Source organism: Heptranchias perlo, chromosome 13, assembly GCF_035084215.1.
Source record: "Heptranchias perlo isolate sHepPer1 chromosome 13, sHepPer1.hap1, whole genome shotgun sequence".
Classification (NCBI taxonomy): Eukaryota; Metazoa; Chordata; class Chondrichthyes; order Hexanchiformes; family Hexanchidae; genus Heptranchias; species Heptranchias perlo.
The window spans coordinates 10017367-10034875 of NC_090337.1; the positions used below are offsets into that span (position 1 = coordinate 10017367).

The 17509-nt window shown below is 44.9% G+C and overlaps 1 protein-coding gene across 2 annotated transcripts in view; it reads right to left on the bottom strand.

Annotated features, from left to right (window-relative positions):
• Positions 1–2797: 2797 nt before the first annotated feature.
• The window catches only part of p2ry1 (purinergic receptor P2Y1), a 35313-nt gene continuing 20601 nt past the window's right edge, over positions 2798–17509 (bottom strand). For both annotated transcript variants that reach the window (XM_067994928.1, XM_067994929.1), the window contains one exon: positions 2798–9061. In XM_067994928.1, coding sequence (XP_067851029.1) covers positions 7931–9061 — 1131 coding nt within the window. In that variant the 3' untranslated portion in view covers positions 2798–7930. The remainder of the gene's footprint in view (positions 9062–17509) is intronic.

A 17509-nucleotide genomic window follows, 5' to 3' on the forward strand; every position in this document is an offset into this window, starting at 1 on the left:
TGGGGAAAGTGTGACAGGAAAATGTTACAGGAAGTAAGTGTGACATGTACAGGAAGCACATCTTATAGGCAAGACTACAGACACACACATCTAGATATAGATTGATATGTATCCCTGCAACCCGGTCCTAACCAAAAGTTTCTCTAAAAAGAATTAATCGACAGAGCATTAGCTGCTTAAAAGGCACAAAGAATTTTCATTAGATTAGAGCAATGTGACCAAGAAAGAATCATCAACAACATTAAACATTGTCTTTCCCAAGACGCTTCCCAGAGACATAATCAAAAAAATCATCCTCTCATTATATTTCTCTTTGAAAAGCTTAGCATATTTATTCACATATAGACCACACCTCAAATTGGAGCCCGCCCCTGCTCCAAGAAAAAAATTTAGTAACTCACATATAGGCTGTATCCTTTACATAGAATTTACAGCACAGAATCAGGCCACTCGGCCCAACTGATCTATGCCGGTGTTTATGCTCCACACGAGCCTCCTCCCATCCGTCTTGATCTAACCCTATTACCATATCCTTCTATTCCTTTCTCCCTCATGTGTTTATCTAGCTTCCCCTTAGATGCATCTATGCTAGTCACCTCAACTGCTCCATGTGGTAGTGAGTTCCACATTCTAAACACTCTCTGGGTAAAGAAGTTTCTCCTGAATTCCCCATTGGATTTATTGGTGACTATCTTATATTTATGGCCCCTAGTTTTGGTCTCCCCCACAAGTGGAAACATTTCCTCTATGTCTACCATAATTTTAAAAACCACTATCAGGTCACCCCTCAATCTTCTCTTTTCTAGAGAATCTAGAAGTATCCTTAACTCAAACCGATTTTCTGCGTTTAAAAAGTGCCGCCCACATTCAAGTAAATATGGTACATTAATGAGCACTGAAGCTCTATGAAAGAGATGCACTAATAGGGGCGTAACTCACAGATCTGCTTAGCTTGTGTTACCTTTCTCGCTCTCCTTTGCTTTGGCGTCTTGCACAACGAGACAGCCCTCATTCAGAGAACCATTTCCAATCTTCTGGTCAAGGAAAACACCAGGGATACTCATTACTGGTTTGCTGTGGGCCACAATCCTGAACAATGTTTGGTTCTCATGGACCCACCACAGAAACAAACCCATCTGCTTATTTTAATTTGAACCGTTTAGCAACACTTTCTTTCTCTTCCACCACATGAATCCCCAGCTCCAACAACAGCCCAGGATGGCAGACTGTGAGCTGAGACCTAGAAACACATAAGGCAACAAGCCTGCTGAAGGGTGAGAGGGAAAGAGGAATGGAAGTGACCCTTAATCGGGCCCAATTAGTTAATTGTGTTGTGAATGTCAGTGCTGTTTATTATCTTGCAGAACTCATTCCAGTAACACACAGGGACTGTGCAGGGTTCAGAGGGAGTATGTCAATTGGCTGTTTATAGGGCAGTTAAATTAACTCTAAAGGGTAGAAATTTATAGATGACGATCCTGCCCTATAAAATTCCTCTCCTCTCTATCTTAGCTGAGGCGTTAACCTGTTTATTTTAAAGGGGTTGATGCCTTCGTTAGAATAATGGAGAGAGGAATTTGATACACGCATACGACAACAGCACCAACAATAATTTCAATAAGACAGAACTATCAAAATTCATTATCGCTAATACTAAATTTGAAGCATATAAATCGAGTGTGGAGGCTGGAACTACAAAGAAAAGTGGTTGGGAAACCTGCCTGAAGAGAGTCTCACTCCAGTTCACTCCTGTGTGAAATTCTGATAGCAGCTGGGAGTTTGGAGTTTCTCTTCATCCCATTCACACTCCCCGTCTCCCCCCATCCACCGCACAGCCCTCCCGATGGCTGCTCGTTGAGTACAGCTCCACACGTTCCAGTGACTCTCTGGCACCTCACCCAGGTGGCCACTATTCACCCGTGAGCCTTGACGGTGCCAGTAGCCTAATGGGCAAGAGCGGAGACAGTCTCAATTCCCCGACACCGCTGAGTTTTCAGTCGCAGTCCTATTGAAGTGAGGAAGGTTTTGAGCAAAGTTCAATGTCAGGAGTGGAGCTACAAATAATGACCCCTTAAATGTCCTGCCTTTGATGTAATTGGCAGTCGCGCACGCGTTTACTGTACATTATTTCATTTTCCGCTCAAAAGGTCCATACTGGTGTTTATGCTCCACACGAGCCTCTTTCTACCCTACTTCATCTAACCCTATCAGCATAACTTTCTATTCCTTTCTACCTCATGTACTTATCCAGCTTCCCCTTAAATGCATCTATTTTATTCGCATAATGCAACAGACAACCTCCACCCTCCCCTTCCCCCACCCCACAGCGGGCGATGGCAACTGGCTGATAATCGAGAGTGTCCACATTGTGGCTTTACACATACGATGTAACAATACCCTAGGCACCAGAATGAAGGCAAGTGCTGTACAAATAGCATAAACTGAACTGAGTCTACCAGAAGGAGGTTGATGTTAGCTGGCTGTGCAACATGGTGAGATCTCAAGCAAGGCTTCGTCCTGTAACAATTACGGCTGATAGGGAAGGCAGATAATTGAGCTGCACTTAACGGAGTTTCCACTGCAGATGCCTTGAGAGAAAAGTTATTGTACTGGAGGGATGGGCTTTGATGGGCTGATTGGCCTTTTCACGTCCCTAATTTTCTTTGTGTACTCCTTTCTTCATCTTGGCAAGGTTGACAGCTTCATGCATTTCTTTACATCGAGCCAATATAGACTGGCTCAAAGGGTCTGAGGTACAGGTAAAATTTCTCTTCATCACAAATTATATCTCACCATGTAAAAAACAAACTCTGAACACAGCTAGATTATATTTTACAGGCAAAAGTGGAGCACAACAGTCAAAACATTACAGGCTTCATAAATATGCAACAAATTTCTATTAACAATCACCAGAACATGGCAGTATTACCAGAACAAGGGGGCATAAACTTAAAATTAGAGCTAGGCCGTTCAGGGGTGATGTCAGGAAGCACTTCTTCACACAAAGGGGAGTGGAAATCTGGAACTCTCTCCCCCAAAAAGCTGTTGAGACTGGGGGTCAATTGAAAATTTCAAAACTGAGATTGATAGGTTTTTGTTGGGTAAGGGTATTAAGGGATACAGAGCCAAGGCGGGTAGATGGAGTTGAGATACAGATCGGCTATGCTCTAATGGAATGGCGGAACAGGCTCGAGGGGTTGAATGGCCTCCTCCTGTTCCTAAGTTCCTAAGTTTTTCACATCGTTCACCTGACGAAAGAGGAAGCCTCCGAAAGCTTGTGAATTTAAAATAAAATTGCTGGACTATAACTTGGTGTTGTAAAATTGTTTACAATTAAGTTCCTAACGGCAGAGGAAACCCAGCAGCCCTGCAAATTATCAGCATTTCCAGTCCGTACAGGGTATCAAGGATTGGGGATCAATTGTCACCTTTAAAATGAACTTGACTGATTTCTGTTGAGAAGGAGAATTGAGGGTCAAGAGAGACATTAGTGCCCCTAAAGTAGGGAATCAATCAGACTTCACACCCGTGAACGTGATTAACATAATCAGGGATTGATGGATGAAATATTGGATTCATACATTTGATGGTAGGCTGTTTAGGATCCCACTGGTTGCTATGGGTTGATCTGTATTCGACTCATAGGTCAAATCAAATTGGATTTGGGTGATTCCCACATTAACCAGACCTCGATTACAATAGGAATATGCAAGCATTGGAGAGTGTGTAGACAAGTGTTAAAACACCACAATTTAACACAAATGCATTAACCAGTGCGCTAAAGATAACGCACAGAGAATATTAAACACCTAGATGTTTTAAAGGGTCACTAGATGGACCTTAGCATTTAATAGTAGTTTGGGAAATATGGTTAAGAAAATTAGCATATTGAAAACTTAGTTCGATATCAACTAGCTTCATGCAACACCAGTATACAGACTCCAAAAACAGGGATGGAATCACATCGAGATGAAGCCCTGATACTATAAAGCTGTTGCCCTCACTAGGGGAAATAACATTCTTCTTGATGGATCAGTCTCCTATTGATTATGGCAGGGGAATAACACAAAAACTATTATAATGATAAACATTAGAAAATATATTCATTATAATGGAATAAATGCTCCTTTGCTGTTATCAAAGGTGTGTTATATTTCACTGTGACGAATAAAATATTCTAGTATTGATTGGTATGATGGAATTCAGGATGAAACACACATAGTACAAAGGATGAAACGTACACAGTAAACATACATTTTTTTCACAAGAATAGCTGACAGTGATAATTATCTGTTCAGCTTCACAATACGACAGAGCATTTCTGTAATTGTTTAGTTTTCATTGTTTAAATGTTACAATGTCAACCGGATAGGTGCAATACACATATTTCACGGTGTTTGAACTCATGCGGAGACCAAAAAAAGGTTTTCATTTTGACTTTGTGCGATTGTGTAAAACAGGTGATAGCGAGTCACCAGCCCGTTTTACATCTCTCCCCATTTTTATTTGCATTGTTCGGGAGAGGTGTAAAACAAGCTGCAGACTCACTATCGTCTGTTTTAAACTATCGTACAAAGCCAAAGGGACCCAAAATGAATTTTAAGATGCCCGATATGTCTCACACAAATTCTAATACTGTAGATGTCAGACTTTGCTCTGTGCTATTGATGCTTTGTAACATTCAGACTAGACTTGGTTCAAACTATTTCGGCACTGCAAAAAAATGGAAACATTCACAATTGTCTTTTCTTTCAGGTGAAAATGACCCCTATTTTCAAAACTCTCAATAAGTATAAAAGATCCACAATGCAAGCACATCCTCCATTAAAAACCTGGTTATTTGCCAAAAATATTGGGGCTAAGAAAATGTTCCCTCTGGCCGCTGTATGTTAGCAACATGAAGGTTAGCGACATGGGGGTAAAGACAAAAATCGAACCCATCGTAAACACAGCAGGAAGGCTGCCTCTGGCCGCCATGTAATGGTCGCACTGTAAAAGAGTGTTTCTACGATTCCCGTTACGATATTGCTACACATAGTGACCACAGGAATTCTTACCACCACGGCAGGTAAGGTTTCTCTGCAATGTTTTTACTGTGGTGACAACAGTGAGACAAGACTCAAGGCTGTGGATTGCCTCAGGGATTGTGACACTTTACTTGCAAACAAGGATTTTTTTGTCTGCTTTCCTCCACCCCCTGCCACCTCCTGGCAAGAGCTGAAAAGCTTTTACGAGTCCAAAAATAGGCCTTACAAAAGTAAACCATTCTATCTACGAGGACACTTGCTGGGACTGTTTCTGGCTTTGTGGAATTGCAAGTGTCTTTATTGAGAAGAAAAGCCAATTTTTTTTTCTCTCTCCATCAAACCTGATTCTCATGTGCACAATGGTTATTTGTAATTCAATCACAGCAGGCCAATCTCACCGCACTGCGCCAAGTTAAAGAAAAGAAAAAGAAAGAGGGAAAGAAAGAAAGATTTGCATTTATATAGCACCTTTCATGACCTCAGGATGCCCCAAAGTGCTTTACAGCCAATTAATTACTTTTTGAAGTGTAGTCGCTGTTGTAATGTAGGAAACATGGGAGCCAATTTGAGCACAGCAAGATCCCACAAATAGCAATGTGATAATGATCAGAAAATCTGTTTCTTTCAGTGATATTGGCTGAGGGATAAATATTGGCCAGGACACCGGGGAGAACTCATGGAAAGCTCCTGTTTTTGCACTACCTCCCGAGACCAGTTTCACCTTCACTGAGTCTCCTCCCCCTTTTTCCTTCTCTGCAACACCTGAGATCTCAGCGCTCCCAAGACCGCCATGGAGAGGAACGCCAGGGCCATTGTCTTCGAACCCTTTCAGCCCTGATCATCCTTTGCACCTTCTAGAGTATATGCAACAAGAAAAAAAAAGAGGTTTCCAGCACATTTCTGATGTTCAAGGTTATAAAGCGGAATTAGAAAAAACTTCTGAAAAGATAAAAAACTTTTTTTAAACTCCTGTCATTCGTAGCTTTTAACAGTGGGCACTGTATTAGATGGGACTGAAACTAACCAGCACTGATGAATGACAACCATAGTGCTTTACACTTACGTACAAACTCATGAATATTCAGAAGGTTTCCCCTCAATCCAGAAGATAAAAGTTAATTTAGATCACAAAACTTTTGTTCAAGTTACTGTTTAACAGGCGGGTGACGAGGAACTAATGACATGTCTCCACCAAGCAACTTATCTAATTATTGGTCCGGGCCCTAAGTCCTGGAATTCCCTCCCTAAAGCTCTCCAACTCTCTACCTCTCTTTCCTCCTTTAAGACGCTGCTTAAAACCTACCTCTTTGACCAAGCTTTTGGTCACATAAGAACATAAGAAATAAGAGCAGGAGTAGGCCATACAGCCCCTCGAGCCTGTTCCACTATTCAATAAGATCGTGGCTGATCTTTGACCTCAACTCCACTTTCCCACCCGATCCCCATATCCTTGATTCCCCTAGAGTCCAAAAATCTATCTATCTCAACCTTGAATATACTCAACGACTGAGCATCCATGGCCCGGTGGGGTAGAGAATTCCAAAGATTCACAACCCTCTGAGTGAAGAAATTCCTCCTCATCTCAGTCCTAAATGTCCGACCCCTTATCCTGAGACTATGCCCCCTAGTTCTAGACTCTCCAGCCAGGGGAAACAGCCTCTCAGCATCTACCCTGTCAAGCCCTCTCAGAAATCTTATATGTTTCAATGAGATCACCCCTCATTCTTTTAAACTCCAGACAGTAGAGGTCCATTCTACTCAATCCCTCCTCATAGGACAACCCTCTCATCCCCGGAATTAAACTAGTGAACCTTCGTTGCACCGCCTCTAAGGCACGTATACTCAGCTGGTCAAGTTCAGTGAAGCCTGGGTGTTGGGCTCAAATTCATGCCGATCCCAAGGGCTGTAAAAGACAAGAGGCCTCAGTGAACATCCTCAGCCACCGGCTTATAATGTCCCAAATAACATTTAGACAGTGACACGTCGACGCAGTTCTGACCCCGCATTCCTCCCTTTTTGATGAGTTTTCTACTCTTCGAGGTGAGGGATGTTCGTGCTGCAAAAGGGAAGGACTTTGATTTCAGACACCCAGAGGGTGAAATAGTTCTCTGGTGACAGTGCAGAACGGGCAATAGCAAATCGACAGCCGACTTTACACCCCCGCCTGATAGTAAGCTCTGATTAGACCCCATTTAGAGCACTGTGTTGAGTTCTGGGTACTGCACCTCAGGAAGGATATATTAGCCAGAATGAAACCTGGGCTAAAAAGTTTAAATTATGAGGACAGGTTGCATAGATTAGGCTTGTTTAGAAGCCTAGTTTAGAAGAGTTTAGAAGATTAAGGGGTGATCTAATTGAGGTGTTTAAGATGATTAAAGGAGTCGATAGGGTAGATAGAGAGAAAATATTTCTTCTGGTGGGGGGAGTCCAGAACAAGGGGCCAAAACCATAAAATTAGAGCTCGGATGTTCAGGGGTGATGTCAGGAGGCATTTCTTCGCAAAAAGAAAAAAATCTGGAACTCTCTCCCTCAAAAAGCTGTTGAGGCTGGGGGTCAATTGAAAATTTCAAAACTGAGATTGATTTTTGTTAGGCAAGGATATTAAGGGTTATGGAACCAAAGCGGTCGATGGAGTTAAGATACAGATCAGCCATGATCTAATTGAATGGCAGAACAGGCTCAGGGGCTGAATGGTCTATTCCTGTTCCTATATTCTTTTGCCTTAAATGGAAAAGAAACTAGAACAGGGATGTAAAATTTTTAATTACGGGGTAATTCACTCTTTGTCATTTCCTACAACAGACTAAAGCCTTAAATTGAAACCAATCTCAAACACAAGTCTTACTGTACCTCCCAAACATAAAAAATATTTGTCATAAAATTCACCAACAAAAAATATAAGTTCACAGGGAAGTGTCGCCATTTTGTGAAATGTTCATCACAGCCTGAAGTGGACTGTCTTCACTCCTAAACTGTAGGTTGGTCTCACCTCGTCTAGACATGAACCTTGAGGCTGCGTTAGTGAACCTCCTCCTGAAAGTGTCTCCGGCCAGAAAGTACAGGATAGGGTCCACGCAGCTATTAAGGCTGGCGAGGCCCCGAGTCACTTGATACGTGGCGTAGACCCTCCTGTTCCACTCGCACGTGTCCTGTCCCTGGTAATAAAGTCTAGACTGAAGATTGAGGTTCTTCATCACATGGAAGGGGAGGTACGAGACAGCAAAGACCGCCAGCACAATGATGACGAGACGCACGGACTTGCCCCGGAGAGGAGTCCTCATGTTGTTGGATATTAGCGCCTTCACTATAAATCCGTAGCAGACGAGGATGGTGATAAAGGGGATACAGAAGCCGAAGAATGTCGTGAACATGCTGTAAATAAAGTAAGTGTGCAAGAGCTCTTTAGACGTCGTATCGTAACATGTGATCGTCTTATTTCTCTTCAGCCCTGTTCTGGAGAAGTACAGTATTGGGGCAATGCCGGCCATGACTATAACCCACACACACACGCACACAATGGTGGCCGATTTCTTCTTCAATCTGCCCAGTGATTTCAAAGGGTGGACTACTCCTGTGTACCTGTGGACGCTGATGCAGGTCAGGAACAAGATGCTGCCGTATAAGTTAACGTGGAAAATAAACCTTTGCAGTTTGCACAGGATCTCCCCGAAGATCCAGTCAGTTTTATTGAAATAATAAAATATTAAAACCGGGAGGGAGAAGACGTAGAAGAGGTCAGCCAGGACGAGGTTAAACATGTAAATGGTGATGCTGCTCCAAGGCCTCATGTGGAAGATGAACATCCAGAGAGCAACACTGTTACCGATGAATCCGGTGACAAAGACTATAATGTACATGATGGGCAGATAGTAAAACTGGAAACCCTTGTTTAAGGAGCAGGTTTTGTTGATGCTAGCAGTCAGGTCATTTGACAGATTTGAAAAGCTAGATAACACCTCCATCATTGTATCGAATTCAAGGTCTTCCATTTGGAATCGAAAGGATGGCATGTGTCCCTCTAAGAAACGGAACATCTGAAACAGCAAACAAGCAAGGTTTAAATTTGTATTATTTTACACGCAATTGTTTAGCCATCAATGATTTTTTTTCCTTCAGGAAAATATTTTCCTTCTCTTAAAACTCTGCTAAAGGCAAACAAATGGATTTTCTATGAAGCAATAAAGAACAAACTTGCATTTATATAGAAAATCCTTTGCAACCAATGGATTACTTATTGAAGTGATGTTATGTAGGTAAACACAACAGCCAATTTGCACACAGCAAGGTCCTACAAATAACAAATAAATAAATGATCTCCAAGGGTTAAATTATGAGGAGCGATTACATAAACTAGGCGCATATACCCTGGAATATAGAAGGTTAAGGGGTGATTTGATTGCAGTATTAAGGAATTTGAAAGGAATTGATAGGGTAGATAGAGAGAAACTTTGGACCTGATATTAGGAGGGAGGCGGGTTGGCAGCGGGGGGTCGACTGGGCGCGTGGGTAACGCGCCCAGTGAGATCGGTGGGTTCCCCACGCGATCGTAACTATATTGAAGCCACTTACCTTGGCTTCCGGGTTTCACACTGGAAAGCTGTGCAGCGGGTGGACTGCGCACCCGCATCATAGGCTGGCAGCTGGAGGAGCCCTATTTAAAGGGGCAGTCCTCCACTGACTGATGCTGCAGAAAATAGGCAAAATTACAGCATGGAGCAGCCTGGGGGGAGGCTGCTTCCCAGGTTTAATGATGCCTCACTCTAGGTCTTACTGGATGGGGTGAGGAGGAGGAGGGAGATCTTTCACCCGGCGGACGGGAGGAAGTGGCCTGCCTCTGCACCAAGAAGACTTGGCTCGAGGTGGCAGAGGAGGTCACCAGCACCACCAACATATCGCCCACCTGCATACAGTTCAGGAGGCGCTTCAATGACCTAACCAGGTCAGTCAAAGTGAGTACACTTACTCATTCCCCTATACTCCGTCTGCCAAATCACCGCCCCCACCCCACATCTCCTTCTGCACTGCCAACATTACTCTATCACATCACTCCTCACACCCACTCAAAGCTCATCCTCATCTTACCTGCACTTCCTCACCTCCCCAGTACTCATCCCACCACTACCACTCAACCCAATCCTCATACAATCTCATGGCTCTGTCTCATACTCATCCTCTCATGCATCTCTTTCACAGTCAGCCTCACCCAACCTGCCACTACCTGTGCTGCAGCCACAGGGCATGCATCACATATGTGTAGTAGGAAGCGTAAGGCAAACGTGTCGTGAGCCTGAAGGGGATGCACAAGAGTGTTTGAGGGTTTGTCATGGTTTTTGCTTATCATAGAATCATAGAATCATAGAAGTTACAACATGGAAACAGGCCCTTCGGCCCAACATGTCCATGTCGCCCAGTTTATACCACTAAACTAGTCCCAATTTCCTGCACTTGGTCCATATCCCTCTATACCCATCTTACCCATGTAACTGTCCAAATGCTTTTTAAAAGACAAAATTGTACCCGCCTCTACTACTGCCTCTGGCAGCTCGTTCCAGACACTCACCACCCTTTGAGTGAAAAAATTGCCCCTCTGGACCCTTTTGTATCTCTCCCCTCTCACCTTAAATCTATGCCCCCTCGTTATAGACTCCCCTACCTTTGGGAAAAGATTTTGACTATCTACCTTATCTATGCCCCTCATTATTTTATAGACTTCTATAAGATCACCCCTTAACCTCCTACTCTCCAGGGAAAAAAGTCCCAGTCTGTCTAACCTCTCCCTATAAGTCAAACCATCAAGTCCCGGTAGCATCCTAGTAAATCTTTTCTGCACTCTTTCTAGTTTAATAATATCCTTTCTATAATAGGGTGACCAGAACTGTACACAGTATTCCAAGTGTGGCCTCACCAATGCCCTGTACAACTTCAACAAGACATCCCAACTCCTGCATTCAATGTTCTGACCAATGAAACCAAGCATGCCGAATGCCTTCTTCACCATCCTATCCACCTGTGACTCCACTTTCAAGGAGCTATGAACCTGTACTCCTAGATCTCTTTGTTCGATAACTCTCCCCAACGCCCTACCATTAACGGAGTAGGTCCTGGCCCGATTCGATCTACCAAAATGCATCACCTCACATTTATCTAAATTAAACTCCATCTGCCATTCATCGGCCCACTGGCCCAATTTATCAAGATCCCGTTGCAATCCTAGATAACCTTCTTCACTGTCCACAATGCCACCACAATGCTTATATTTGATTTCTGATCAACTCACATTACATATTATATCGTCACCACTACTGCCACGTCTTGGCCATTCTTGACTGGCTTGTGCAATAAGGCTCTTTCATGAGGTTCTCCATGAACACCCTTGGGTCACCCTACTGTGGGTGTATGTATAGTTGCACGACTACTTTGTGCAGGTGCCTGTTACGCAGCACTGTGTTGTGTAGCTCCACGTGGCGGAGGTGGACGGCGTGCCTGGCAAGGCTGGTGATGTTGCTCATCCTCCATTGGAGTGATGAATGCAGCTATGGAACCCCTCCCCCCCCACCCATCCTGACGGTGTGAGTGTGAGGGGGTCCACAAAGTAGGTAAATGTGTTTGGACAGTAGAGTTTAGGGTATGATGTAAGGTGACAGAGTGCCCTCCTGCAATGAATGAAGTATTCTCCCCAACTGTCAAGGAATCCTCTGCATCTCCCAATGGTTGCTGACTGAAATACGTCTGCAACAACAGGGAGTGTTTCCCACAGCATGGGAAACACGCCGAGGAGAGTCCAAAATCACATCCCTGTTGAAATCTCTTCCCAATGAGGTCTGTCCATGACCTCAAGTACCTCCCTAACTATCTAAACTGTCAGCCCGCCGGCTTTGATTGCCGGTGGGAGTCCTGCATGCGGGGGCTGCGCGCGCACCGATTCGCATCATTGGGGAACCCCGGAAGTGGGCGGGTTGGAGCCGGGCTCTGGACCCCTCCGGGATTCCCCAATTTTAGGAACACCCCCGCCACGAACGCACCCGCACGGCCATCCTAAAATTGACCCCTTTATCCGCTGATGGGGGAGTCTAGGACAAGAGGGCATAACCTTAAAATCAGAGTCAGGCCATTCAGGAGAGAAGGTATGAAACACTTCTTCACACAGAGGGTGGTGGAAGTGTGGAACTCTGACAAAAAGCAGTAGATGTTAGCTCAATTAATAATTTTAAATCTGAGATCGATAGATTTTTGCTAACCAAGGGTATTAAGGGATATGGAGCCAAGGTGGGTGGATGGAGTTAGGGTACAGATCAGCCATGATCTCATTGAATGGTGGAACAGGCTCGAGGGGCTGAATGGGAAATGCTACTAACTGAGCCAAACTCGTAAGTACATAGTTCTACATGCCCCAACAAACCTTCCAGTACCTCTCCCAAGCAATGAGACATATGCAAATATTGTCATCATTGAGTATCGTCTCAGGACTGCCTCATGTGCAGTAGAACCGTGAGATGATTATCCACTCTCACATAGAGAATGCACTCTAACTGTTCCTATGTTCCCATATGATGTGTTTTGGTGTTGTTGGTTGAGGGAGGAATATTAGCTGGGACACCAGGAGAATTCCCTGCTCTTCTGCAAATAGTGCCATAGAATCTTTTACGCCCAATTCAGCAAGCAGAATGGACCTTGGTTTAAGTCTCATCTGAAAGATGGTTCAGAGCTTCGATAGTTTCTTCCCAACCTTTGTCCTGTACTGAAAGCACTAACTCAAGCTGTGGTCTAAGGGTTCGTTCATGCTACAACTGTAATGTTGGTGCGTAGCAGTTTCGCCTCACACTGATACTGCACTTGTCGTGTAGACACAGCCTAAAACCGGGGTCAGGGACTGATCTGGCATTGGCGTGAAGTGGAGTGAGACTCCCTGGAAGAGGCAGTCTCACTCCACTTTGTTGCGATCGACCTTGTCACCCAATTTAAACACCAACAACAACTTGCATTTATATAGCGCCTTTATTGTAGTAAAACGTCCCAAGGCGCTTCACAGGAACGTAATCAGATCGAGCCACATAAGGACATAGTAGGACAGGTGACCAAAAGCTTTGTCAAAGAGGCAGGCTTTAAGGAGCAATTTAAAGGAAGAGAGAGAGGTAGAAAGGTTCAGGTAGGGATTTCCAGAGCTTAGGGCCTAGGCAGCTGAAGGCACGGTCACCAATGCTGGAGCGATTAAAATCGGGGATGCGCAACAGGCCAAAATTGGAGGAGCGCAGAGATCTCGGAGGATTGTAGGGCTGGAGGAGGTTACAGAGATAGGGAGAGGCGAGACCATGGAGGGATTTAAACACAAGGATGAGAATTTTAAAATCGAGGCGTGGACTGACCGGGAGCCAATGTAGGTCAGCGAGCATGGGGCAATGGGTGAGCAGGAATTGGGGCAAGTTAGGATACAGGCAGCAGAGTTTTGGATGAGCTCAAGTTTACAGAGGGTGGTAAGTGAGAGGCTGGCCAGGAGAGCATTGAAATAGTCGAATCTGGAGGTAACAAAGCCAATGTACAGGTTTAGCATTGTTGCGAAGCCAAAACCTAAAAAAAGGAAGATTTGCATTTATATAGTACCACATCACATTTCTCAACTAACTCTCAAGGCACTTAACATGCAGTGAATGACTATAAGATGCACTGATTGTTGTCTCGTGTACAAAAGCAGCCCACAAACAGCAGTAAGATTAATGAACGGGTGGTGTTGGTTAAGAGAAGAATGTTGGTAAGGACAACTCCCAGCTCTTCTTCGAATTGAGCTACGAGTTCTTTAACATCCATCTGAACCACTGAGACAGGTAGATGGGACACCTACACCGTATATGAAGGATGGACCTTCCGGCCTAGATTATGTGCTCAAGTCCTTGAGCGGGGCATGATCCCATAACTTTCTGACTCAAATGGGAAATGCTACTAACAGAGCCAAACTCATAAGTACATAGTTCTACATGCCCCAACAAACCTTCCAGTACCTCTCCCAAGCAATGAGACATATGTGAATGTTGTCATCATTGAGTACATTCTCAAGACTGCCTCATGTGCAGAAGAACTGTGAGACAACTATCTGCCCACACATAGAGAACCCACTCTAACTGCTCTTTCATCTTTGAAACAAGTTCCAGTACAGCTACAATACTGGCATCTACCCGACAACGTGGAAAATTGCCCAGGTATGTCCTGTCCACAAAAAGCAGGACAAATCCAATCCGGCCAATTACTGCCCCATCAGTCTACTCTCAATCATCAGCAAAATGATGGAAGGTGTCGTCGACAGTGCTATCAAGCGGCACTTACTCACCAATAACCTGCTCAACAATGTTCAGTTTGGGTTCCGCCAGGACCACTCGGCTCCAGACCTCATTACAGCCTTGGTCCAAACATGGACAAAAGAGCTGAATTCCAGAGGTGAGGTGAGAGTGACTGCCCTTGACATCAAGGCAGCATTTGAACGAGTGTGGCACCAAGGAGCTCTAGTAAAATTGAAGTCAATGGGAATCAGGGGGAAAACTCTCCAGTGGTTGGAGTCATACCTAGCACAAAGGAAGATGGCAGTGGTTATTGGAGGCCAATCATCTCAACCCCAGGACATTGCTGCAGGTGTTCCTCAAGGCAGTGCCCTAGGCCCAACCATCTTCAGCTGCTTCATCAATGACCTTCCCTCCATCATAAGGTCAGAAATGGGGATGTTCGCTGATGATTGCACAGTGTTCAGTTCCATTCGCAACCCCTCAGATAATGAAGCAGTCCGAGCCTGCATGCAGCAAGACCTGGACAACATCCAGGCTTGGGCTGATAAGTGGCAAGTAACATTCGTGCCAGACAAGTGCCAGGCAATGACCATTTCCAACAAGAGAGAGTGTAACCACCTTCACTTAACATTCAACGGCATTACCATCGCCGAATCCCCCACCATCAACATCCTGGGGGTCACCATTGACCAGAAACTTAACTGGACCAGCCATATAAATACTGTGGCTACAAGAGCAGGTCAGAGGCTGGGTATTCTGTGGCGAGTGACTCACCTCCTGACTCCCCAAAGCCTTTCCACTATCTACAAGGCACAAGTCAGGAGTGTGATGGAATACTCTCCACTTGCCTGGATGAGTGCAGCTCCAACAACACTCAAGAAGCTCGACACCATCCAGGACAAAGCAGCCCACTTGATTGGCACCCCATCCACCACCCTAAACATTCACTCCCTTCACCACCGGCTCACTGTGGCTGCAGTGTGTACCATCCACAGGATGCACTGCAGCAACTCGCCAATGCTTCTTCGACAGCACCTCCCAAACCCGCGACCTCTACCACCTAGAAGGACAAGAGCAGCAGGTACATGGGAACAACACCACCTGCACGTTCCCCTCCAAGTCACACACCATCCTGACTTGGAAATATATCGCTGTTCCTTCATCGTCGCTGGGTCAAAATCCTGGCACTCCCTTCCTAACAGCACTGTGGGTGAACCGTCACAAGACGGACTGCAGCGGTTCAAGAAGGCGGCTCACCACCACCTTCTCAAGGTCAATTGGGGATGGGCAATAAATGCCGGCCTCACCAGCGACGCCCACATCCCATGAACGAATAAAAAAAATCTAACAAACAACCCGATCACCCCCTAGACTTATTTGTTATCTCTCTCTCCCTTCGCCCTCCCCTTCCTCAATTTTCTCTTCTGAAGATGCAGACTCTTGATTTCATGAGTATGTCAGCCAAGTAGGTGCTCTTTATGTACGAGTCTAGACTGGGACTGTCAGCAGGTTATTGGATTATGAGGGCATCACAGCTGGAATTTCTGTTGCCCTCACCCGAGTTCTACACAGGCCCACTTTCCAACGGGGATAACTGGTTAAGAGTCAGGCATAGGAACCTGCACTGATTTCTTCCCACCCTCCCACACCCATCAGGGAAGCTGGAATCTCCTCACTGCTGTCTTGACTGAGATCATCTACCTCAGTACAGACTGGGGAGTAAACCTAGGAACTTACTGGCCAGGGCAGTTCAGTTTCACACTGGGCAGTGCAATTACCAATGCCGTTGAGGGAAGTTAGTTCTAAACTCTTAAACCTCCCTCTGTTAAGGGGTATCATTACTATTTAGAATCATAGAAGTTTACAACATGGAAACAGGCCCTTCGGCCCAACATGTCCATGTCGCCCAGTTTATACCACTAAACTAGTCCCAATTGCCTGCACTTGGCCCATATCCCTCTATACCCATCTTACCCATGTAACTGTCTAAATGCTTTTTAAAAGACAAAATTGCACCCGCCTCTACTACTGCCTCTGGCAGCTCGTTCCAGACACTCACCACCCTTTGAGTGAAAAAATTGCCCCTCTGGACCCTTTTGTATCTCTCCCCTCTCACCTTAAATCTATGCCCCCTCATTATAGACTCCCCTACCTTTGGGAAAAGATTTTGACTATCGACCTTATCTATGCCCCTCATTATTTTATAGACTTCCTACTCTCCAGGGAAAAAAGTCTCAGTCTATCCAACCTCTCCCTATAAGTCAAACCATCAAGTCCCGGTAGCATCCTAGTAAATCTTTTCTGCACTCTTTCTAGTTTAATAATATCCTTTCTATAATAGGGTGACCAGAACTGTACACAGTATTCCAAGTGTGGCCTTACTAATGTCTTGTACAACTTCAACAAGACATCCCAACTCCTGTATTCAATGTTCTGACCAATGAAACCAAGCATGCTGAATGCCTTCTTCACCACCCTATCCACCTGTGACTCCACTTTCAAGGAGCTATGAACCTGTACTCCTAGATCTCTTTGTTCTATAACTCTCCCCAACGCCCTACCATTAACGGAGTAGGTCCTGGCCCGATTCGATCTACCAAAATGCATCACCTCACATTTATCTAAATTAAACTCCATCTGCCATTCATCGGCCCACTGGCCCAATTTATCAAGATCCCGTTGCAATCCTAGATAACCTTCTTCACTGTCCACAATGCCACCAATCTTGGTGTCATCTGCAAACTTACTAACCATGCCTCCTAAATTCTCATCCAAATCATTAATATAAATAACAAATAACAGCGGACCCAGCACCGATCCCTGAGGCACACCGCTGGTCACAGGCCTCCAGTTTGAAAAACAACCCTCTACAACCACCCTCTGTCTTCTGTCATCAATCCAATTTTGTATTTGAGGAAGGGAAAAAGGCCACGATATTTTGTCATGCTAATGGTGTGTCAGCCAAGGCTCGGTGGTAGCACTCTCGCCGCTGAGCCAGAAGGTCATGGGTTCAAGTTCACTCCAGAGACTTGAACACAAAATCTAGGCTAACACTCCAGTACAGCACTGAGGGGGTGCTGCACTGTCAGTGGTGCTATCTTTCGGATGAGAGGTTAAACGGAACCCCCATCTGCCCTCTCAGGTGGATGTAAAAGTTTCCATGGCACTATTTGAAAAGGAGCAAGGGAGTTCTCCCTGGTGTCCTATCCAATA